General features: G+C 48.0%; 1 protein-coding gene across 1 annotated transcript; it reads left to right on the top strand.

The window, feature by feature from the left end:
* The first annotated feature begins 148 nt into the window (after window positions 1-148).
* On the top strand, window positions 149-22,939 carry LRIT1 (leucine rich repeat, Ig-like and transmembrane domains 1). Its single transcript, XM_060240792.1, has 4 exons — window positions 149-416; window positions 7,078-7,544; window positions 16,514-16,819; window positions 21,931-22,939. Exons 1-4 carry the CDS (start codon window positions 295-297, stop codon window positions 22,929-22,931), a joined length of 1,896 nt encoding a protein of 631 aa, XP_060096775.1. The 5' UTR covers window positions 149-294; the 3' UTR covers window positions 22,932-22,939.
* Window positions 22,940-24,231: the final 1,292 nt, after the last annotated feature.

The raw sequence follows: 24,231 nt of genomic DNA, 5'->3' as shown, positions 1-24,231 counted from the left end.
AAATAGAAGCCAGCCTTCTATAGGGACTGAAATGTCTGGCAGAAGGAAGAAAGAAACCCTCTCTGTGTGGCGAGTCCAGGAAGTAATAAGCACCCACATGAAAATAACCTCCTGGTTAATCCCCTGCCAATCCGTTTTATCTGATGGCTTCAGAGCGGGCAGGGAGATCACTGCGCGACGGCAAATGGCGGTGCGTTAACAAGATGTGACCGGCCCCATGGACGCGACAATAGAGGAAACCCTCTTCCGCCTGGTCCAGTAGCCCCGGGGCCCCATTCCCGTGTCCATGTAGTGATGTGGGTCACGCTGGGCTTCGTGTGCTGCCTCACATTCGGGGGGCTGCCGTGGGCTCTGGGTTCTTGCCCTTCCCAGTGCAGTTGCACTTTCCACAGTGTCAGCGAAGGAACAAAAGCCAGGTACGTGCAAGGCCGTTTGTTTAAATTATCAATGGTTGGAAATCATAAGGGTAGGAGAGCGGTTTTCGTAGAACCGGCTTGCCCACAGCCTGACTCCGAACCGCAAATAGATGCTGGGTACACAGTACAGTCGTTTGATGCAAAGATTGTTTTCCCAGTCGCTCTGTTCTCTGGCTTTACATGCAGTGGGATTAGCTGCAGAGCACACTGTAATCTGATTTCAGAGATGGCATTTGATGATCTTCCATAGCAGGGTGGAAGCAATATAATTAACATTAGTCCAATGTTGGTGAAACAGAAGGGAGGACAAACACAAAGCTTTTGGAATACTGATGCAAAGGGGGAAATGATGTCTTTAAAGGAGTTGTTCAGCCACAATGGACATATAAAAAGTATAACAGTCTTTCTTTCTTTCTTTCTTTCTTTCTTTCTTTCTTTCTTTCTTTCTTTCTTTCTTTCTTTCTTTCTTTCTTTCTTTCTTTCTTTCTTTCTTTCTTTCTTTCTTTCTTTCTTTCTTTCTTTCTTTCTTTCTTTCTTTCTTTCTTTCTTTCTTTCTTTCTTTCTTTCCAAAAAGGCTTATGCATGTCAGTTGTCTACCAAGATTCCATCTCATGATTATTCAAAATCAGCTACGGTATGAAGATTCTATGGACTTCCCCTGTTTCAAAGCAGAGTTAAATCAGAGAAAACTGGCAACAGATTTCCTCTGGTTTTGGAAGTGAGCTCACCATGGAAGGTGCCAAACTGAAACATTGCTTAGAATGCCAAACAAAGATATAAATATCCTAGGAAACCAAATACATCTTTAGAGATAGATTTGTAGGGCCAAGGGATTGCGAACATTGGCTTTTGATTCAACCACATTCGCTACTTTAGGTTATAACCTCACACCACCTTACACACCGCATGTAGAAACTGATAAGCTTAATAATAAAGATAGAAGTGCAGGGGTCGGCATTTACAGCATGCCTAACGAGTGTGGATTTTTAGAAAAAAAACATTTTGTATATATTCATCTCTGTAATCCTGTCAAATGAGTCAAAATTCTTACTGTCTCCAGACAGAAGACGGGATTCTGAGGTGAGGAAATCGTGCTTCACCTGAGGTCACCTACTGTATGCTTGACTTACATTTGGCTTACCCTGGAGTTGTAGCTGTGACACCCACACACAAGAGTAGCATGGCTTGAGAGTCTAATGTTTGCACAGCGCATTTCCAACAGAAGGTTTCAGGTAGGAGAAATGACAACTGGTCACAGGGAGCATTGGAAAGGGACTTTTGCTTACTGTAGGGCTGCTTTTCTCACAGAGAAGTCTGTGAATTATGTAACTGTGATGCTGTTATTGTTATAGGGTTTAAGGTCTAGTTCCTTTGCAGATACCACATTTCCTTGTGGAATCACCTGAGACTTTGGGGTGACTCTCTCTCTCTATCTGTCTGCCTGCCTGCCATCTATCTAAGTCTGTCTATCTCTCTGTCTATTATCTATCAGTCTATTTGTCTGTCGCTCTGGCTGTCTATTATTTATCTGTCTGTCTGTCTACTGTCTGTCTATTATCTGTCTATCTGCCTGTCTGTCTACTATCTATTATCTGTCTGTCTGTCTACTATCTGTCTATCATCTGTCTGTCAGTCTGTCTATCTTCATCATCATCATCGTATCAGATTCTAGCTGGGTTACATCCTTCTTAGGGTATCTAATTAAGGGAGCTTCAACCCTTGAATGTTATAGTATGAAAATCTTATTGGTATCTAAGGTGCTGGCCTCAACTTGAGGTCTTCTACTGCCGACCAGAACTGGTGACCAACTCTCTGAAATGACCCTTCTCAGTGTATTGATGTCAGTATGCTTAGAAATAGCGCCGATGGTCCCATCTGAGACTTTAAAGAGAAGGTTGGTGCACAGCGCAGGAACGAAGAACACAGATGTAACATCACCGTGCCCTTGCATGGCCGAGTTTATAGCATGCACCAGTAATCATGGTTGGTCCCCACCACTAGGCCTTGTTTTGTAGCAGGAACTACTTTGTGTATTAGGCCACACCCCTCTGATGTAGCCAATCCTCCAAGAGTTCACAGGGCTCTTATTACAGGACCTGCTGTAAGCTCTTGGAGGATTGGCTACGCCAGGGATGTGTGGCCTAATATGCAAAGGACTTCCTGCTACAAAAAAAAGCCCTGCCCACCACTCATATCAAACTGCCATTTTTCTACTGGGTGGAAGGCTAACCCCACACTTTGTCTGGCACTGTTCCCGGGTCCAGATTAGCGATACGGACTGTAGTGGGCTTTGTGGACTGCCCCAGATTTTTTTTTTTTGGGGGGGGTCTACCTTTGGTTCTGTGTTCTTGCCCTTTGGTTCTGTGTTCTTGCAGCACTTTCTTTGATCCCATATGATCACCGAAATGTCAACAGAGCACTCGGGGGTGGTTTTTGGAAGAGGACCGAAGCCCTCTTCTTGTTGTTCCTTTAACCAGCTGTCCATATGGCCCCTTCCTGGTCTCTGGTTCTTGGTCACGCTAGAATGAGATAGAATGCCGGGAACCGGATTTTATCATTGTCTCCTTTAGCAAGGAAGGGTCAAAAGATTTCAGAGCAGTTATGTAATCGTCTAAACTCGGAGACTGCTTTTCTGCTAAAAATCGTATCCAACGAATCCATCCAAACGTTATGCAACATTCCATAGGAACCACAAGATTAAAACAGCAAGAAGTCAAGCAGAGACGGCAGCAAGTCGCGCCATTTAGTAGATGTGGGGGGAAAGCTTTTGTGTTTAGAAACAGATTCACCTGGTGGCAGAAAGAAAGCAATGAAATGCTAACTTTTTCTAAAATGTATTTCTGTGCTGTGTCTCAGCCCCAGGTTGTTCTGAGACAAACAAAACTTCAATTTACATCTTTCCTAGGGAGGCGATTCTCAGACATCTATTTCCTGGCCATTTTTTGCAAATTGTCCAGTGCCTATTGGAAACTGCATGAAGAACTATAGTGGGATCCAGACAGGAGGGAAGGAAGCTGGGAAGCATCTTCCTACTGAGTCTTGATCCCATGACATATCTCATGGCATCAGTTTTGTTGATGTACAAAGTGATGGCTTAAAGCAGGGGTGTCAAACATGCAGCCCAAGGGCCAGATCAGGCCCCTGAAGGGATCCTGTCAGGCCCACAAGCACGTCTGCTTCCTTCTCCCTCTCTCTTGCTTCCTTCTGCATCACAGTTTGCTTTGCCAGGCTTGCTCAGTCCCACAAGAGCTACAGAGCAAAGCCTCTATTTTCTCCATTCAACAAACAAAGGAGACCTGGGGTAATTGCGCGGCTGTAAAATACAAGAAAAAGAGCCCCGTGACGCAGAGCGGTAAAGCTGCAGTACTGCAGTCGGAGTCCTCTGCTCACGACCTGAGTTCGACCCCAGTGGAAGCTGGGTTCAGGTAGCCGGCTCCAGGTCGACTCAGCCTTCCATCCTTCCGAGGTTGGTAAAATGAGTACCCAGCTTGCTGTAGTGTAGATAACTGGGGAAGGCAATGGCAAACCACCCCGTAAAAAGTCTGCCGTGACACCATTGTGAAAGCAGTGTCACCCCAGATTCAAAAACGACGGGTGTTTGCACAGGGGACTACCTTGACCTTTTTTTTTTGATGCAATAATTCAGAGCAAGAGGTGTCCATCATCAGTAACAGTTAAATAAATAAAAAAATTGCAAGAGTGCTACTCTTTTAAACATCTTTTAAGGTTTCTTTTTTTTTTTTTTTTAAATTGTGTTTGTCTATGTCCTTTATATCTTCACCACCTGGCTTTACATTTTATGACACACTTGGCCTGGCCTGGCCAGCTCTTATTTACGCCAGATCCGGCCCTCGTAACAAATGAGTCCAACACCCCTTTCCTAACCGATCGGCTTGCATTTGAGCCGTCATGTAAAATACAATGGGTCTGCATACTATGTACTCGGTTCCAAAGGCAAAATTTTCTTTCCTTAAGAAAAAAAAGAGGCCCTTTGATCTGCATTGGTGTAGTTATTACTATGAGGTATGAAAAGAACCAAAATAGTTGCTGTCAGTCAGTCAGAGAAGACCATACTGGTTCTGTAAGGGAGATTTCAAATGGGCATGTTTTGTGCATTAGTATCTTGATACAGAATTTCAGTATTATGATCTGTTGTAGTTTAAACCGCAATGCAAATAGCTGAAAGGGGAAGATTCTGTAAATAGGGTTGTCAGCTTTGGTCTGTAAAATTTCTAGAGATTTGAATTCAGGGCTTTTTTTTTTTTAGCAGGAATTCCTTTGCATATTAGGCCATATCCCTTGGTGTAGCAATCCTTTTGGAGCTTACGATAGGCCCTGTACTAAGAGCCCTGTAAGCTCGTGGAGGATTGGCTACCTCAGGGGTGGGTGGCCTAATATGCAAAATGAGTTGAGAGCCGGTTTGGTGTAGTGGTTTAGTGTGCGGACTCTTATCTGGGAGAACCGGGTTTGATTCCCCACTCCTTCACTTGCAGCTGCTGGAATGGCCTTGGGTCAGCCATAGCTCTGACAGAGGTTGTCCTTGAAAGGGCAGCTTGCTGTGAGCCCTCTCAGTCCCACCCACCTCACAGGGTGTCTGTTGTGAAGGGGGAAGATAAAGGAGATGGTGAGCTGATCTGAGGCTTTGAGATTCGGAATGGAGGGTGGAATATAAATCCAATAGAATCTTCTTCTTCCTGCTACAAAAAAAGCCCTGTTGGAATTAGAATACTGTGGGTGGGATTACACTTAGGTATTTGGTGGGGCAGCATCCCAGCTTTGAAAAACCCGGTGTTCTTTGATGCATGCCGCGGCTGTCCCACAGCTCTGTCTTGCTGCCGGAAGAGGCACGGTCCCCACACGGGCAAGAGGCGCTCCTGCATGTGTGGGGCAGGAGCACTGCATGCCCCAGCCCTTAAAACAGCCAGGAAACACACCCCTGTATGCATTTTAGAGATTTGCTATCTGGAAGTTCTTGGCCACTATTTAATCCAATCCCAGCCTGTTCTAAGATGAGGTAAGGATGAGTGGGACTGGGGCAGATGTGTGTGTGTGTGATTGCATGCCCATTAAATCTGGAGGGGAGGCACGGCTAGGTCAGGCCAAATCTCTTGTGTGATTGCACCCTATATCTGGCCTAAACTAACACGATTGGAGTCTAGTAGCACCTTAAAGATCTTTAAGCTGAAAGCTTTCCATAGTCAAAGCTGGGACGAGGGCTGTGATCACACACCCGCTAAATAAGGCACTGTCAACCCACTCTCAATGCACTTTTCAACTGGATCTTACTGTGTGAGCTGGCAAAATCCAGTTGGAAAGTGCACTGAAGGTGCATCGGAAGTGCATGATGTAGTTTGTGTGATCAAAGCCCAAGTATCTGCTGAAGGGAACTTTGACTCTTGAAGGCTTATACCCTGGAAAGTTTGATGTTCTTTAAAGTACTACCAGACTTGAATTGTGCTCTTCTACTGCAGACTAATGGGGAAGGCAATGGCAAACCACCCCGTAAAAATTCTTCCAAGAAAACGTTATGATGTGATGTCACCCCACGGATCAGTAACGACTCGGGTGCTTGCACAGAGGACTACCTTTACCTTTACTGCAGACCGGGGCTCTTTTTCTAGCAGGAATCAAAGTATTTTATTGTTGTAGCCATAGGCAATAACAACCCAGCAAGCCCCCCCTCCAAAGTATACAGTTTACTTCCAGCCATAAAAATTAAAACATAAAAAAATACATAGCAAAACACAGTAGTATGAACAAGATTTAAAACATATATAATAAAACAATGTGACAGAATGAGGCTATAGCTCGGCCAAAATTTTTGTATGGGTGGCTGTAGTTATCTTCTTCCTTATTTTTATTGCTAAAAAGATGAGAGTAGCCTTTAGTGCAACATCTGGAATGGCATCAGCCAATGAAAAAAATTAATACATTCCTCTTCTGATTTAAACTTTGTGAGAAACTGATTCAGCAGTTTATTTCCGATGGGTCCATCAAATGGACAGGATAGAATACAATGAACGATATCTTCTATCTAATTGGTACCATAGGCACAAAGATGCTGGTCCACGGGTATTTTTGAAATCTATCCTAAAGGTACAAGGATGACATGGTTTGGAAACGGGCTTGGGTAAATGTCTTTCTTAAAGGGGCATTTCTAACAGGAGCTCCTCTGCGTATTAGGCCACGCCCCACTGCTGTAGCCAATTGTCCTGGAGCTTACAACAGGCCCTGTACTAAGAGCCCTCTAAGTTCTTGGAGGATTAGCTACATCAGGGGTGTGTGGCCTAATATACAGGGCTCCTGCTAGGAAAAGAGCCCTGCCACAGACCAACATGGCTGCTCTCCTGAAATCTGGGTTAAACTAGGTTATATCAAACTGCACACTCAGCTGATCAGGTATGGGTTGCGATTAGAGTAGAATTTCTTGGAGTTACCATTTCTTGCCTGCATATGCCTATACTTCAACTCTTCTTGCTTTTGGTTTCTGTGGATTTGAGTCTTCTTTTTTAAAAAATGTTAATACAGGTGGCGGAAAAGTGGTCAAGGGGAGAAAAATCCCCCAGAGAGAATGCAAAAAAAAAGAGAAATGTAACAAGAACATTGAGCAATTTATAGAATCTTTACAGAGTTATTTCAGGGCTATGCTTGTCCCTGACAGAGCTGTCCTGTGCAATGACCCCGAGATGACCCTCACGCCTGTGAACTTCCCAACGGATACATTTAAGCTCCGCATCGAGAAGACAGCCATTCGAAGGGTGCCGGGGGAGTCTTTCCACTTGCTCCGCAGCTTGGAATTCCTCTGGATGCCCTATAATTGTCTGGCGAGTCTCAATGTGATGAACTTCCGGGGCCTTTGGAGGCTACACGAACTGAGGCTGGAAGGGAATGACCTGACCTCGTTCCCTTGGGAAGCCCTGCTGGGCATGCCGCAGCTGCGGCTGCTGAATCTCCACAACAACGAACTGACCTCCGTACCGGCCGAAGCCGCCCAGTACGTCAAGAACCTCACGTACCTCGATCTTTCGAGCAATAAGCTGACGACGCTTCCTCAAGCACTTATCGCGGTCTGGTCTAACCTCCAAGTGCTCCCTTACTTCCCCAACGACAATTCCAAAATCATCTTAGGTAAGGAATTGAACGAGGAGAATAGAGAAAAAGGAATGCCACACATATAACTAATCAGGGCTGGAATTCTAGCAGCAGCTCGTTTGCATATTAGACCACACACCCCTGATGTAGCCAATCCTCCAAGAGCTTACAAGGCTCCTTTTTGTAAGCCCTTGGAAGACTGGCTACATCAGGGGGTGTGACCTAATATGCAAAGGAGATCCTGCTAGAATTCCACACCTGTAACTAATTGTCATCTGCCAACCTTTCTGATCTAAAGTTGGCCACTCTTTTGCTCAAGAAGGATGACCTTTGGAGTGTTTAAGTGCCTGAGGCATTGCACCTCCAGAACAGCTATTGTTTTTCTGTATGCGTTGCAGCCCTGGCTGGGCCTCCCCAGGCATCTGTTTGCAATCTCTGTATTGGAAGGGATTGAATGATCCAGTAAACTGAAAAATGAGCAACAGGCTCAGGCACACTAGAGGGCATGTGTGGTGTCCTCAAAAGCGGTGGCAGCGGTGGGAGATACCATGTTGGTTTGACATACAATGTACACAGAACTACAGCTATATGGTTGCCTATTATTCTAATCAGGCATCTCAAAACCATTCTGAATTTATGGGAACATCTGGAATTCTGAGAACAGGTAGTGGGTACTGCTACAAAATGGCTGCCCTGAGAGCTCAGGCCCATCACAACACATTGGGAGAGAGCCAGTTTGGTGTAGTGGTTAAGTGTGTGGACTCTTATCTGGGAGAACGGGTTTGATTCCCCACTCCTCCACTTGCAGCTGCTGGAATGGCCTTGGGTCCGCCATAGCTCTCACAGAGTTGTCCTTGAAAGGGCAGCTTTTGTGAGAGCTCTCTCAGCCCCACCTACCTCACAGGGTGTCTGTTGTGTGTGTGGGGGAGATAAAGGAGATTGTAAGCCACTCTGAGACTCTGATTCAGATTGAAGAAAAGGGTATAAATTCAATATCTTCTTCCCCACTCCTCTACTTGCAGCTGCCAGAATGGCCTTGGGTCAGCCATAGCTCTCGTAGGAGTTGTCCTTGAAAGGGCAGCTGCTGTGAGAGCCCTCTCAGCCCCACCCACCTCACAGGCTGTCTGTTATGGGGGAAGAAGATAAAGGAGATTGTAAGCCGCTCTAAGTCTCTGATTCAGAGAGAAGGGCAGGGTATAAATCTGCAATTCTTCTTCTAAAAAAAAAATCTGCAATTCTTCTTAAACAAACTTTTATGTGGGAAGCAGTCATTTTTGAATGAGTGCTCCTTGAAAACCCAAAGGTGATGCCTCCTGGGGTATTTTGATGTAGGAAAGACAGTGGGGATCATGGCCCCCTATGGGCACCACTGATCTAAAGCGGCTTCAGAAAGGAAATTCTAAGCTGGCCTAGGTAGGTTATTCATCTGGATCTTTAAGATGGTGGTGTTCTGAACTAGGGATGCTAGGCCCAATTGTTGCACTGGTGGGGGGCTTGGGGGGCATTCTGGAAGTGGACAGGGATGTCGCGTGATGTGCATGCAGGATTCTTTTTCTAGCAGGAGCTCCTCTGCATATTAAGCCATGCTCTCCTGATGTAGCCAATCCTCCTGGAGCTTACAGTAGGTCCTGTATGAAGAGCCCTGTAAGCTCTTGGAGGATTGGTTACATCAGGGGGCGTGGCCTAATATGCAGAGGAGCTCCTGCTAGAAAAAGAGCCCTGTGTGCATGCATCAATCAGAAGTGATGTAGGCACACTGGTGACACTGAGGGCAATGCTCTGTTTTTGGGGTAAAACTGCATGGTAAAATTGCCCTCAAATCATAGAGTGTCACCCCCCCTCAATGGGTCATGGGTGACATGAAGACCTCAGTCTTGAGACTTTGGAGAGCCCACTGCCAGTCTGAGTAGACAATACTGACTTTGAAGGACCAAAGGTCTGATTCAGTAGAAGGCATCTACAAGTGGGTTCATGTCTGTGCAGCTGTCAATTGAATGCCCCTGGAAAATGTCTAGGCAGGTCATGAAGACAACCATCCTCTCTGTCACTTATGTCTAGTATTCAGAAGTGCACTGCCTCTAAGCTTGGAGGTTCTACTTTGTGGTCACAGCAACAGATTTGCTCACCACCACTTTCTCAGATTCTTTTTTTAAAAAAACCCACTCAGGTGGGGTGATGTCTCAGTCAGTCCCAAGATTTGCTCACCTGGTTCCTTCCCTTCCCCAGTGAACGCCCTACTTTGTAAAGAAGGAAGCCAAAAAGGCAGCAACTGTTTCAATGTTTTTGATATCTTCTGCCACCATTTTTCTTTGCTAGCTGGTCCACAGCTTCTCAGTTTCTTAAAACCGCTGATTATAACCAATGTTCCCTCTAAGCTGCATTGTCTTGTGAGCAGAAATTCCACTTTGTGAGCTCCTGGCATTAAAGGTGTGAGCGACTGCATAGTGTGCTCTGGGGTCATCCTTCCAGAGCGAAGACAAAAATGTGTGAGTTGGAGGTTAAAAATCTGTGCGCTAGCTCACACTAACTCCGCTTAGAGGGAACATTTATTATAACTAGTCTTTTTTTTGCCAGAAACCATTAAGTTTCTGTGTGTGTTGATGTTCACAGAATGTATGTACCAAAGATGCAAGATGGGGAAAATATATAGGGAACTCTGCTGAAGTGGTCTTTCTTTGCTTCTTAAGGATCAGGTGGCATGGTCACATTACTTGGCGCTAGCATAGACCACTGAAAAAGCTGGAAGAAGGTGAAAAGTCCTGCAGATAATAATAACCTGCCTCTACCCACCTCAAAGATGCTACTCACCATTTTCTCCAGCAGCAAAAAAACGTTGCATAGGGAGGCTCAATCAGTTTTTTGGAGCAAACTGATAAATGGTCTGAGACCGATTTCCCACTAGCCTTATGCCGCTCTGTCATTACTCAGAGTCACGACCAATTGCTGCCACCACTCTGGGTTAAGGTTTCCCCTTGAGAAGGCCCAGAGTACCCTCCCAAGCCCTTCAGGCCTCCCTTAGCTAGGCTAAATAATGGGCGTGAGAACCAGGCAGAGTAAACAACAACAAAAAGGTTCATTCCAGTGCAATATAAATTAATAAGGTGCATTAACCAGTAAAAGGGTGAAGGGAAAATAAACAAATGCCCTAACATATCTATCTTACAGTCCCTACTCTTACCAGCACTTACCCCCTTGGGTAAGGGTCTCTCCCCTGCTTCCAGCTAAGTCTTCCAGGGAAAGAACACCCACTTCCTGGGCTTGGTCTTTATATATTCTCTTCCCAGGCCCCACCCCTTTCTGGGCCTGTTTCCCTCCAAAACCCTTGCTACCCAATCAGAGGGATAGAGGGTATCCTGGGAAATGTGGCCTCTTCCCAGTACTCCTAAACAGGCTTCCCTGGGGCCTGCAGGCCTCGCTAGGCCCAGGATCATGACACTCTCTCACGCTCCTCTTCTCTGTAGGGCTGCCATCGGATTTCACACTATCTGCCCCGGGGCTGAAACTAGCTTCACCTTTTTTGTGCGGCAAACAGAAGCCAGTTTTTAGAGGATCTTGTTTGCTGCGTGAAAGAGGCAAGGTGAGTTGCAGCCCCAGGGCCGATAGTGTGAAATCTGCCGGAAGCCCCACAGAGAAGAGGAGAGTGAGAGCGGCATAAGGCTAGTGGGGAATCAATCTGAGATTATACGAGTGCAGAGACTGTATTCCTGCTGCTACAAGTGAGGATTTGTAGATGGTGCAATGTCTAGTGTTCCTAGCTCTGGGTTGGGAAATACCTGGAGATTGTGGGAATGGAGTCTGAGGATGGCTGGCATTTGGGGAAGGGAGAGATTTCAGTGGGTAGATTCCATAGATTCCAAACCATTCCCTTCCAAAGTGGCCATTTTCTCCAGGGAAACTGATCTCTGTTGCCTGGAGATCAGTTGTAATCCCAGAAGATTTCCAGCTAACATCCGAAGGTTGGCCAACCTACTGATGTCACTTCTGGCAAGATCCCGGAAGTGACATCATTACACCAAGGCAACACTCTAGGATTCCTTTAGGGATCAGGCTGGAAGTGACACTGTCAGGGCTGGCTCTGCCACTAGGCAAAACTAGGCGATTGCCTAGGGTGCCAGCCTTCTGCGGGTGCCAAACTGGGTTCCCCCATGTGACTCAGTGATGTTATCAGTGGAGGGGGGGGCAAGACATTAACATTGCCTAGGGTGCCATGGTCTAGTTCTGGTCCTGGACACTGTACTTTTGGAGTGACAATGGTTTGAATTTCTTTGCCCCATGAGCCTCCCACCAGGGGAGGGACGGTGGCTCAGTGGTAGAGGATCTGCTTGGGAAGCAGAAGGTCCCAGGTTCAATCCCTGGCATCTCCAAAAAAGGGTCCAGGCAAATAGGTGTGAAAAACCTCAGCTTGAGACCCTGGAGAGCCGCTGCCAGTCTGAGAAGACAATACTGACTTGATGGACCAAAGGTCTGATTCAGTATAAGGCAGCTTCATATGTTCATACGCTCACCAGTTGCAAGTGCAACTTCAAATGAGAGACAGGAAGGGGGAAAGCAGGGATCTGGACTTAACCCTGACCCCGTTGGTGGCACCGTGGAGGGGGGCGGGGTAAGAGGAAAGGCAGCCTTTTGCTAGGTGGAAGGGGCAGGGCCAGGCCAAGCGCGGGAAGCAGGGGCCCACCTAGGCTTCCCCCCCCCCTGCCGGGGGACCGCTGAATTAGCAGCCTAATCCCTCGCTCTCTAAAAATCTGGAAGCGGGGGTGGGGGGTGGGGAATGTGGAACGGCGCCGTGTCTCTTTCCCTGCCTGGCTTCAGGCTTCTCCCTTCCTCCGGCTCGCAAAGACCCACCCACTGCCGGCCTGCTATTCGCTCCAGTCCAGCCTCCCTTCGCGAGGTACATGCTGCGACTCGTAGTCCTTGCATCCTCTCCGGCTGCCGGGTGGCGTCTCCTCAGGGAGTCTGGCCAGCGGAGGGGGGGGGGAGCTCCGCCCCCCGGAGGACCATGTGCTTTTCTACCTCCGGAGGCTTCAGTCCCTGATTGAAAGGCTTCCTCTTGGGATGGTGTGTCTGTGTTACTTTGAAGAAGTTGGCAGCAACTCATAAGTAGAGAGGCCAATCCCCCTTCAGAGTTGGCAGAAATGGGGGAGGGGGGACACGTCTGCTGAGCATTATTCTCTATGTGGAGATTGATTCTCATAGGGTATAATGGGGAATTGATCTGGAGGTTTCGGGGGCTCTGGGGGAGCTGTTTTTTGAGATAGAGACACCAAATTTTCAGTATAGTATTTAGTGCCTCTCCCCAAAGTATCTCCCAAGTTTCAAAACGATTGGACCAGGGGGTCCCATTCTATGAGCCCCCAAAGAAGGTGCCCCTATCCTTCATTATTTCCTATGGAAGGAAGACATTTAAAAAGGTGTGCAGTTCCTTTAAATGTGATGGCCAGAACTCCCTTGGAGTTCAATTATGCTTGCCACACCCTTGTTCCTGGCTCTTCCCCAATGTCTCCTGGCTCCACCCCCAAAGTCTCCTGGCTCCACCCCCAAAGTCCCCAGATATTTCTTGAATTGGACTTGGCAACCCTAGGCCCACCCCAACCTGATGCTGGTCCTATGGGCTGTCTCTGGGGTGGGTCAGAGGGCAGGGGTCGACCAGCAGCTACTTAGGCGCAGCGTCACCTCCTCCTGTCCTCTTTGGCCATTGGATTGCTTGGCCCAGCCCCCCAGCCCTTTATTGATGTGGTTTTTTTTAGGGCTGCATATGGGTTGTCTTGATTTTCTTGTCACAACTTGGCGGTATCAGCATGGGGCTGGATCCATTCTCTGCAAAATCGGCCTGCGTGCCCACTTCCAGAGTGTGGGGGTCCTCTTAAGGGATCTTGACGTGAGGGGCGACTGAGGTGCCCAGCCCGGGGGCATGTAAACCGGGGGATTACCCTCCCACCAGTTGCTGGTGCTTCAAATGAGAGACAGGAAGGGGGAAAACTGGAGAGCTATCACACTTTGTGCTGTCAGCTGAAGGCATGGCATTTCTTCTCCTGACGGTGGATTATGAGTCTTTTTTGGATTCCCAGCAAGCAGACATTGTGATATTAGTTGTTCTTTTTTTGTGGATTATGAGTCCCTTTGGGGTAACCAGGAGAAATACTTTGGGGTCAATGGTTAGCCAACTTTATGAAGTTTGGAAATGTTGGACTGGTCACTTTCCACCACAGCTTTACTTTAATAATACTGCTCAGCCACTTGGGTCTGAACAGTGTTTTCCCCATGGCAACAATGACATTGCATTTCTCTTGTGCACCCCCCACCCAGCCAGGTTTCCCTAAGTATGGAAGCCTCTTTTTATAAGAAAGTATATATGTTGAGTTCCAGGGGTGGAATTCTACCGGGTGCTCCTTTGCATATTAGGCCACACACCCCTGAAGTAGCCAATCCTCTCAGAGCTTACAAGGCTCTTTTTTGTAAGCTCTTGGAGGATTGGCTACATCAGGGGTGTGCAGCCTAATATGCAAAGGAGTTCCTGCTAGAATTCCACCCCTGCTGAGTTTCAATATTTTTAGACTTGCTTTTCTGGTAAAATTACCTTCAGAATATTTCAAACAACACAATACAGTCCCCAAAACACACAATTCTGGTGTGTACTCCCAGCTTCTAGAGAATAAACAGACCTGAGACTTGAATCAACTTCATAATTTTTTTACCTCAAAGGCAGTGAACTTCCTATTTTTCAAGAACGTGACTTACTGCCCTTCTGAATTTTCAGTTACATTGTTGTCAGCAATCATTGATTCCGGTGGGAAAGACGTGTGTGTGACAACGGAGGTGGTTTCTTTAGCTTCTCAAGAATCTTGTGAGGTAGAATAGACCAAGCGCTAATCACTCACTGGAACTCTGTAGCTGAATGGAGAATTAAGTGAACCCTGAATTCCCACATCCAAACCAAAACTATCCTCTCTAGTCGCATGGATTCATTCTTCCTGATATTGTTGCCTGTGTATTTGAAATAAGTTGACATGAAGATATAAAGAGACTCAAAAAGAGCCAGTTTGGTGTAGTGGTCAAGTGCGTGGACTCTTAGCTGGGAGAACTGGGTTTGATTCCCTACTCCTCCACTTGCACCTGCTAGAATGGTCTTGGGTCAGCCATAGCTCTGGCAGAGGTTGTCCTTGAAAGGGCAGCTGCTGTGAGATCCCTCTCAGCCCCACCCACCTCACAGGGTGTCTGTTGTGGGGGGAGAAGATATAGGAGATTGTAAGCCGCTCTGAGTCTCTGATTCAGAGAGAAGGGCGGGGTATAAATCTGCAATTCTTCTTCTTCTTCAATATGTTGAAATGGCTGGATTATGATCTGGGTAGATCTAGGTTCAAACTCTCACTCTTCAAAGAAACTTGTGCTGTGAATTAGAAGAAGAAGACTGCAGATTTATACTTCTCTTTGAATCAGAGACTCAGAGCAGCTTACAATCTCCTATGTCTTCTCCCCCCACAACAGACACCCTGCGAGGTGGGTGGGGCTGAAAGGATCTCATAGCAGCTGTCCTTTCAAGGACAACTCCTATGATAACTATGGCTAACCCAAGGCCATTCCAGCAGCTACAAGTGGAGGAATGGGGGATCAAACCCGGTTCTCCCAGATAAGAGTCTACACACTTAACCAGTACACCAAACTAGCTCTCTACGATGAGGGTTGCCAAGCCCAGTTCAAGAAATATCTGGGGACTTTGGGGGTAGAGCCAAGAGATGCTGGGGGTGGAGCCAGGAGCAAGATTGTGACAAGCATAATTGAACTCCAAAGGGAGTTCTGGCCATCACATTTAAAGGGACTGCAGGCCTTTTACATGCCTTCCCTCCATTGGAAATAATGAAGAAGAAGAAGAATTGCAGATTTATACCCCGCCCTTCCCTCTGAATCAGAGACTCAGAGTAGCTTACAATCTCCTATATCTTCTCCCCCCACAACAGACCCCCTGTGAGGTGGGTGGGGCTGAGAGGGCTCTCACAGCAGCTGCCCTTTCAAGGACAACCTCTGCCAGAGCTATGGCTGACCCAAGGCCAAGGATAGGGTCACCTTTTTTGGGGCTCAAAGAATTGGACCACCTGGTCCAGTCTTTTTTGGAACTTGGGGGGTGTTTTTAGGAGAGGCATCGGATGCTCTGCTGCAAAGTTGGTGCCTCTTCCTAAAAAAAACAAAAAACAGCCCGCCTCCCAAGCCCCAGATACCCTCAGATCAATTCTCCATTATCCTCTATGGGAATCAGTCTCCACAGGAAATAATGGAGCGCCCAGCAGTCATTTCTTGGAGGATTGGCTACATCAGAGGTGTGCGTCCTAATATGCAAAGGAGCTCCTGCTAGAATCCCACCCCTGATAGAGTCTGTATTTAGATTCTGATTAACAGGCCAGGGTACAGTCTGCATTGGTGATCTAGCTCCCCACCTATATGTTCAGAAATGCTCCAAGTTAGAAAGACTGAAATGGGTGAGAGTGAAGGGTGAATGGACACAGAGAGGGTGACTCTGAAAATACACCTATTGACATGGGTTTGAACCCTTGAACATGAACCCACGAAGCTGCCTTCTACTGAATCATACCCCTGGTCCATCAAAGTCAGTATTGTCTACTTCAGGGCTTCCTTTGTAGCTGGAGCTCCTTTGCATATTAGGCCACACACCCCTAATGTAGCCAATCCTCCTGGAGCCCTGTACTAAGAGCCCTGTAAGCGCCAGGAGGATTGGATACATCAGGGGTGTGTGGCCTAATATGCAAAGGAGTTCTGCTACAACCCTCCCCTCCCCTGCTCTACTCTAAATGGCAGCGGCTCTCCAGGGTCTCAGACTGAGGTCTCACATCACCTACTTCCTGGTCCTTTTAGTTGGAGATGCTGGGGATTGAACCTGGGACCTTCTGCATGCCAAGCAGAGGCTCTTCCACTGAGCCATGGTCCCTTCCCATTTTTTTTTTTGGTGCATTGGTGATGTAAAGATCCAACCAACATCTGTTTTTTCCCCTCCCCAGGTTTGCAGGACAATCCTTGGACTTGCGACTGCAGCCTCTATGAAATGGTTCACTTCCTGAATTTCCAGTCCCCCAACACGGCGTTCATTGAACCCCGGTTGAAATGCTTCAACCCGCGGAGTCTGGCGGGCGTTCTGTTCAGCCAAGTGGAGCTACGGAAGTGCCAGAGCCCCATCGTGCACACCTCGGTGGCCAAAGTGAAGACCATCTTGGGGAGCACTGTCCTCCTTCGGTGTGGGACCACCGGGGTCCCGATCCCAGAGCTAAGCTGGAGGAGAGCTGATGGGAACCCACTCAATGGAACCGGTAGGTTGCTCTGGTATGTTGTTTGCCCAGGGATTGAGGGTTTGCAAGGAATACACCAATCACATTGGACTTCATGCGCTTAAAGAATCCTATGTTTCATGTTTTAAAGGCAGGGTCTTTTTTGTAGCAGGAACTCCTTTGCATATTAGGCCACACCCCCTGATGTAGCCAATCCTCATGGAGCTTTCAGTAGGCCCGGTACTAAGAGCCCTGTAAGCTCTTGGAGGATTGGCTACATCAGGGGGTGTGGCCTAATATGCAAAGGAGGTCCTGCTACAAAAAAGCCCTAGTTTAGATTGTCTGACTAGGATCTGGGATACGCAGTAAGAACATCCTTTGTGTTGGGAACAGACCCCTGATGTAGCCAGTCCTCCTGGAGCTTACAGTAGGCCCTGTACTAAGAGCCCTGTAAGCTCTTGGAGGGTTGACTACATCAGGGGTGTGTGGCCTAATATACAAAGGAGTTCCTGCTACAACACCCCCCCCGCCCCGTTTAAAGGTATGATAGGATTTTTTTGTGAAATGTGCTTACCCTTAACATACAAAGGGGGAAGACAGCTCTTTGTGATCCCCAGGGCTTTTTTTGAGCAAGAGTGCACAGGAACACAGTTGTGGCTGGCTTAGCATCAGGTGTATGGCCTAATATGCAAGAGTTCCTGCTGGGCTTTTTCTACAAAAAAAGCCCCGGTGATCCCTTTTATAGATCTGGCAAAATCATTTATCTCTGCCCAATACAAACATGTAATCTCTGCCCAATACAAACATGTAATGTGACCCACCGTAACTCCATCCCCATGCCTACCCCATACCTATGAACCTGGTGGAGGGGTTAAAGCAGAGGTGGCCAAACTGTGGCTCGGGAGCCACACGTGGCTCTTTCACGCACACTGTGTGGTTCTTGAAGCCCCCCCACTGTCCTGTCGGCCAGCTTGGAGAAGGCGTATCTCTCTTCAAATCACTTCTGCAAGCCAAGCCAGCTGACAGCTTGGAGAATGCCTTTAAAGTTAAAGAAGAAGAAGATATTGGATTTAGATCCTGCCCTATGCTCTGAATCTCAGAGTCTCAGAGCGGTCACAATCTCCTTTACCTCCCCCTCCCCCGCCTCCCCACAACAGACACCCTGTGAGGTAGGTGGGGCTAAGAGAGCTATCACAGCAGCTGCCCTTTCAAGGACAACTCCTACGAGAGCTATGGTTGACCCAAGGCCGTTCCAGCAGCTGCAAGTGGAAGAGTGGGGAATCAAACCTGGTTCTCCCAGAGAAGAGTCCGCACACTTCACCACTACACCAAACTGGCTCTAAAGTCGGTTTCTTTCGCTCCCTCATCTATTTCCCTCCCTCCCACCCTTGTCACTTGGAAGCTGGAACAAAAGTAGTTATTAGAGAAGAATTGGCTGCAACTCTTCAGTTTATGGGACTGCAGCAGCCCCACCCCACCCAGGTGTTTCTTGTCTTTTAAAAAGAGCCAGCAGTTCCTCCAGGTGGGAGCACAGTGCCTTCTGCCTTGGCATCTTTTCCTTTCACTACTCTAGCAGCGTAGGTGGGGAGATTCTCACCTCAGAGGTGGGTTGTAATTCCTGGAAAGAATTCCTGCCTGTCAATGACTCCAGCTGTAAATCTTGGGGGGGGGGGGTACAGTTTGGTGTAGTGGTTACGTGTGCGGACTCTTATCTGGGAGAACTGGGTTTTGATTCCCCACGCCTCCACTTGCAGCTGCTGGAATGGCCTTGGGCCAGCCATAGCTCTGGCAGAGCTTTCCTTGAAAGGGCACCTTCTGGGAGTGCTCTCCCAGCTCCACCTACCTCACAGGGTGTCTGTTGTGTGTGGGGGGAAAGGGAAAGGAGATTGTGAGCTGCTCTGAGATTCAGAGTGAAGGGCAGGATATAAATCCAGTATCTTCCACTTCTTCCTCTTCCTTACTAGTTGACAGCTCTGGTTGTAATCCTTGGGGAGGGTCTCCATCTGTCGACAACCCAGGCATTTCCTCAGCCAATGGGTCAAGGCATTCCTTACCTGCTTCTGAATTGTCATCAGACATGGACCGATTTCCCACTAGCCTTACGCCACTCTCGCTCTCCTCTTCTCTGCGGGGCTTTCACACTATCTGCCCCGGGGCTGCAACTTGCTCTGCCTCTTTCTCATAGCAAACAAGATCCTCTAAAAACCGGTTTCTGTTTGCCGCGTGAAGAAGGCGAAGAGAGTTGCAGCCCCGGGGCAGATGGTGTGAAATCTGACGGAAGCCCTGCTGAGAAGAGGAGCGTGAGAGCGGCATAAACTCAACATGAAACTGATCCGGAAACTGCGGCAGTGCAGAATGCGGCAGCTCGCCTGCTGACTGCATCGCCTGTACGGGTGAGCATACGGCTGGTGCTCTACTAGCTGCCTATAGAGTACCGGATCAATTTCAAGGTGTTAGTATTGTCTTTTAAGGCCTTGCGTGGCCTGGGACCAACATACCAGAGCCAGTTTGGTGTAGTGGTTAAGTGTGCGGATTCTTATCTGGGAGAACCGGGTTCGATTCCCCACTCCTCCACTTGCACCTGCTAGCATGGCCTTGGGTCAGCCATAGCCCTGGCAGAGGTTGTCCTTGAAAGGGCAGCTGCTGTGAGAGCCCTCTCCAGCCCCGCCCACCTCACAGGGTGTCTGTTGTGGGGGAGGAAGGGAAAGGAGATTGTGAGCCGCTCTGAGACTCTTCGGAGTGGAGGGCGGGATATAAATCCAATATCTTCATCTACCTCACAGGGTGTCTGTTGTGGGGGAGGAAGGTAAAGGAGATTGTGAGCCACTCTGAGACTCTTCGGAGTGGAGGGCGGGATATAAATCCAATATCTTCATCTACCTCACAGGGTGTCTGTTGTGGGGGAGGAAGGTAAAGGAGATTGTGAGCCGCTCTGAGACTCTTCGGAGTGGAGGGCGGGATATAAATCCAATATCTTCATCTACCTCACAGGGTGTCTGTTGTGGGGGAGGAAGGTAAAGGAGATTGTGAGCCACTCTGAGACTCTTCGGAGTGGAGGGCGGGATATAAATCCAATATCTTCATCTACCTCACAGGGTGTCTGTTGTGGGGGAGGAAGGTAAAGGAGATTGTGAGCCGCTCTGAGACTCTTCGGAGTGGAGGGCGGGATATAAATCCAATATCTTCTTCTTCTTCATCTTCTTCTACCTATGGGACCGCCTCCTCCCATATACCCCCCGGAGGTCGCTTCTTTCAGCCTCCCAAGATCTTCTGATAGTCCCCAGCCCAAGAGATGCCCGTCTTGCCTCTACCAGGGCCAGGACTTTCTCAGTCCTGGCCCCGACCTGGTGGAATCAGCTCCCTATGGAGATCCGGGCCCTACCTGGCCTATTGGCCTTTCGTGGGGCCTGCAAAACGGAGCTGTTCCGCCAGGTCTTTGGATGAGGCAGCGGGCATCTATTCGTCGATCGGTTGGCCTCCCCCCTACTGCTCTGCTGCTCTACTGCACTACTGTGCTGTGATGCTGTATTGCGGTACTGTTTTGTGCTCTACCGCCTTGCTGTCGTGTCATCTTGCTGCACTCCGAGGAATGTTGTAATTGGTTTTATTACGATTTTATCGTGATTTTATTTCTATTTGCTGCACTCCGCTCTGAGCCCCCAAAGGGGGAATGGGCGGAATATAAATAAACTAATAATAATAATAATAATAACAACAATAAGGCTAGTGGGAAATTGGGCTCACTGTCTGCTGGAGAGACTGGCTGAGTTGAATGATGAACCATGACATATGCATGACGTTAGGCGATCTCAAATCGAGCTCTAGAAGGAGCACAGCTCCTGCAAAGTGGGAACGCCTCTCCCGAAGCAACAGAAACACACAAGAGAAGAAAACCAGAATGCAGAATAGCATATATTTTGCTGCGGAGGCGTAGAAACAAACCCCTGCGATAAGATCTGAGGGGCCCATATCCAAATCCCCATTTGCCATGAAAAAGATGACCAAGAGGGACATTGTAAAGGGCATGGAATGTGGGAAATACTAGAACTCAGTTGCCCAGTGAAAAAAAGATTGGTAGTATATTTGTGTACTTAGGTGCCATCAACCAACTTATGAGGGCCCCAGAAAGGGGTTTTCAAGTCAAATGAGAAGCAGATGTAGTTTTCCACGACCCTCCTCTACTACCCAGGTAGATCTCAGTGAGCAGCCATGTTGGTCTGAAGCAGTAGAACAAAGTAGGAGTCCAGTTGCACCTTTAAGACCAACAAAGTTTTATTCAGAATGTCAGCTTTTGTGTGCTCCAAGCACACTTCATCAGACGAGGAATCGGGTACAGTGAGCAGAGCTACGTATAGCGGGTAGGCAGTGGTTTAGAATGTAAAATGGCACAAATTTAAAATCCAATGACAGACTAGTCAAATTAACAAATTCAGCAAACCTTTGATCTGAGTAGTAAGAGTGTAAGAAACCAATAAAACAGTAGCCTGTCAAAATGTGAGAATGTCTGCGAATCACTCTATCGTTTATAAGCCTGGGCCAAAATGAGGGCATTCCTTTCTCAGACGTTTTTCCCATCCAACTATTATGATTGGCAGATTTCCTCACCTGGTTCCTTCCTTCCCCTGGTGAATGCCCTTCTTCGTAAAGAAGGAAGCTAAAAAGGCAGCAGCTGTTTCAATTTTTTTGATATCCTCTGCCGCCATTTTTCTTTGCTAGCCGGCCCGCAGCTTCTCCGCTTCTTAAAACTGTTGATTATAACCAATGTTCCCTCTAAGCTGTGTTGTCTTATGAGCAAAAATTCTGCTTTGTGAGCTACTGGCATTAAAGGGGTGAGCAACTGCATAAATTAGTGTCCTCTGGGGTCATCCTTCCCGAGTGAAGACAAAAATGTGTGAGTTAGAGGCTAAAAATCGGTGAACTAGCTCACACCATCTCAGCTTAGAGGGAGTAAAATGTGAGAATGTCTGTTAAATGTGAGAATATCTGCTAATCACTCTATCGTTTATAAGCCTGGGCGAACATGAGGGCATTCCTTTCTCAGAAGTTTTTCCCATCCAACTATTATGATTAGCAGACATGCTCCCATTTTGACATGTTACTGTTTTATTGGTTTCTCATGCTTTATTGGTTTCTTCCCCTCATCCTGGTTTCAGTACACCAAGAAATTTCCAGTGACGGAATGAGCTGGTCGATTTTAGGTTTGCCCGTCGTCTCGTACCTCGATTCTGGAGAATATATATGCAAAGCCAAAAATTTCCTGGGCGCCACAGAAGCGTTTATTTCCCTGATCATCACCGACTCCGAGAGCACAGACGACCCGAGGGCAAATTCAAAAGGGGCGTGGCAGGGGAAAATGAGCGGCATGGAGGCGGCCGCTTACAACGACAACCTGGTAGCGAGGTACGTTATCACCACGGCCACTTCACCCACCTTGGGTGCCAAATCGATCCGTGCCAACACCGAAGGGAACCTGGTGCTCCAAGACCAGGCCCTCAACATGATCAACGATCCCAGAAATCTCTTAGCAAGCCCGCCTACAAGCCAGGAAGAGCTCGAACGCATCGTGCGCTCCGTCAGAGTCATAGGAGACACGGACCATAGCGTCACGTTAGCCTGGAAAGCTCCGCTGGCCAAGAACACCACGGCCTTCAGCGTCCTCTACGCTATCTTTGGAGAACGGGACATGCGCCGAATCAACGTGGAGCCAGGGAAGACCAAGGTCACCATCAACGATCTGATGCCCCAGACCAAATATATCGTCTGTGTCAGCGTGAAAGGGCTCATCCCCAAGAAGGAGCAGTGCATCATCTTTTCCACGGACGAAGTCGCCAGCGCTGGTGGGACCCAAAAACTCATCAACGTGGTGGTCATCAGCGTCGCTTGCGTCATCGCTGTCCCCCTGACCTTGGTGGTCTGCTGCGGAGCCCTGAAAAGGCGGTGTAAAAAATGCTTCATACGGAAGCCCAAAGAGATCCAGGACTCCTACGTCACCTTTGAAAGCCTGTCTCCGGGGACCAAAGCCAAAGGGATGGAAGGGGGATTTTTGACTAGACACGTGCCGGATGAATCAAACCGGCTGCTCTCCGCCAGGTCCAGTGTGGATTCAGAAGCTGTGGCAAAGGCAGAAGGACAGCCCAACGAGTACTTCTGCTGATATGGACACCCACCCGCAGAATGGGCTTACGGCTCCATATTTGACAATTCGCGTATTGTGTAACGCCGGAGACTCTCACGTCACAAGTAGGCTCTTCCAATGTGCTCAACAAACAGACACGAAAAGACTATGTACAGCTTTATTGGGACTTCTTTTTCACAGAGGAAAAAAAAAATCTGCGGTGTATCTGAAGCTATAGTAGAAAGGGTTTTTTTTTAATTTTTTAAAAATTGTGTCATACTGTACAGGAAATTTTAGTACATAAATCTGAGAGGGTCTGGGAGGGAACGGGGTTGCCACCTGTTTGGAGAAAAAAATTACTTGTCCCTTGAACAGAGAACATAAGAGGAGCCATGTTGGACCAGACCAATGGCCCATTCAGTCCAACACTCTGTGTTACACAATGGCCAAAAAACCCAGGTGCCATCAGGAGGTCCACCAGTGGGGCCAGAACACTAGAAGCTCTCACACTGTTGCCCCCCCCCCCCCAACTTAATAGGATGTTATTGATCAGGATGTAATTTATTTGCATCTCATGGGAAAGCTACAGCTGCCCATTTTCACTCCTCATGCCCCTAGAGCCGGTTTGGTGTAGTGGTTAAGAGAGGCGGACTGAGTCTACTGGATTCTAATCTGGAGAACCGCGTTTGATTCCCCACTCCTCCACATGCAGTCAGCTGGGTGACCATGGGTCAGTCACATCTCTCTCAGAGCTCTCTCAACCCCACTGGTTGCCTGTTGTGGGGAGAGGCAGGGAAGGTAATTGTAAGACACCTTTGGGTTTGAAAAGCAGGGTATGAAACCAGCTCTTCCTCCTCCTTCTATTGAAGGGAAAAGAGATTTTATTCCAGGCCTGTTGGTGACCCTAAGGATAGAAGGAGAGAGGAGGAATCTCTAGGGCAGGGGTCCTCAACCTACGGCCCGCGGGCCAGATGCGGCCCGCTGAGGACGTTTATGCGGCCCGCCGGGTTATGGCAAAATCAGACCGGAAGTGATGTTCGACCTAAACTTGTGTTAGCAACGCACACTTCCGGCACTGGGCTGAGGCGGCGGAGACAGAGTGTGAGGTGATACCAAGGTGAGGTGAGTTCCCAGGCCGGGGTGTGTGGTGTGGGGAAGGGAGAGAGATGCAGAAGACGGAGAACTGACGGCCCGCGGCCTTGTACAGTAACGGCCCTCCAACAGTCTGAGGGACAGTGAACTGGCCCCCTATTTAAAAAGGTTGAGGACCCCTGCTCTAGGGCATTAAGGGATATAGGCTGAATTCCAGGTTCCAGCTCTCCAAAAAGGGCATAGAAGG

The sequence above is a fragment of the Heteronotia binoei genome, chromosome 6 (genome assembly GCF_032191835.1).
Source record: "Heteronotia binoei isolate CCM8104 ecotype False Entrance Well chromosome 6, APGP_CSIRO_Hbin_v1, whole genome shotgun sequence".
In the NCBI taxonomy this organism is placed as follows: Eukaryota; Metazoa; Chordata; class Lepidosauria; order Squamata; family Gekkonidae; genus Heteronotia; species Heteronotia binoei.
This window is presented reverse-complemented; position numbering and strand designations above follow the sequence as displayed.

Bases quoted from the DNA above. Each gene is read 5' to 3' on its own strand.
- LRIT1 (XM_060240792.1), top strand. From the start codon at position 295: ATGTGGGTCACGCTGGGCTTCGTGTGCTGCCTCACATTCGGGGGGCTG. The intron at 7,545-16,513 runs GTAAGGAATTGA...TCCCCTCCCCAG, and splicing joins CAATTCCAAAATCATCTTAG to GTTTGCAGGACAATCCTTGG. The intron at 16,820-21,930 runs GTAGGTTGCTCT...TCCTGGTTTCAG, and splicing joins GAACCCACTCAATGGAACCG to TACACCAAGAAATTTCCAGT.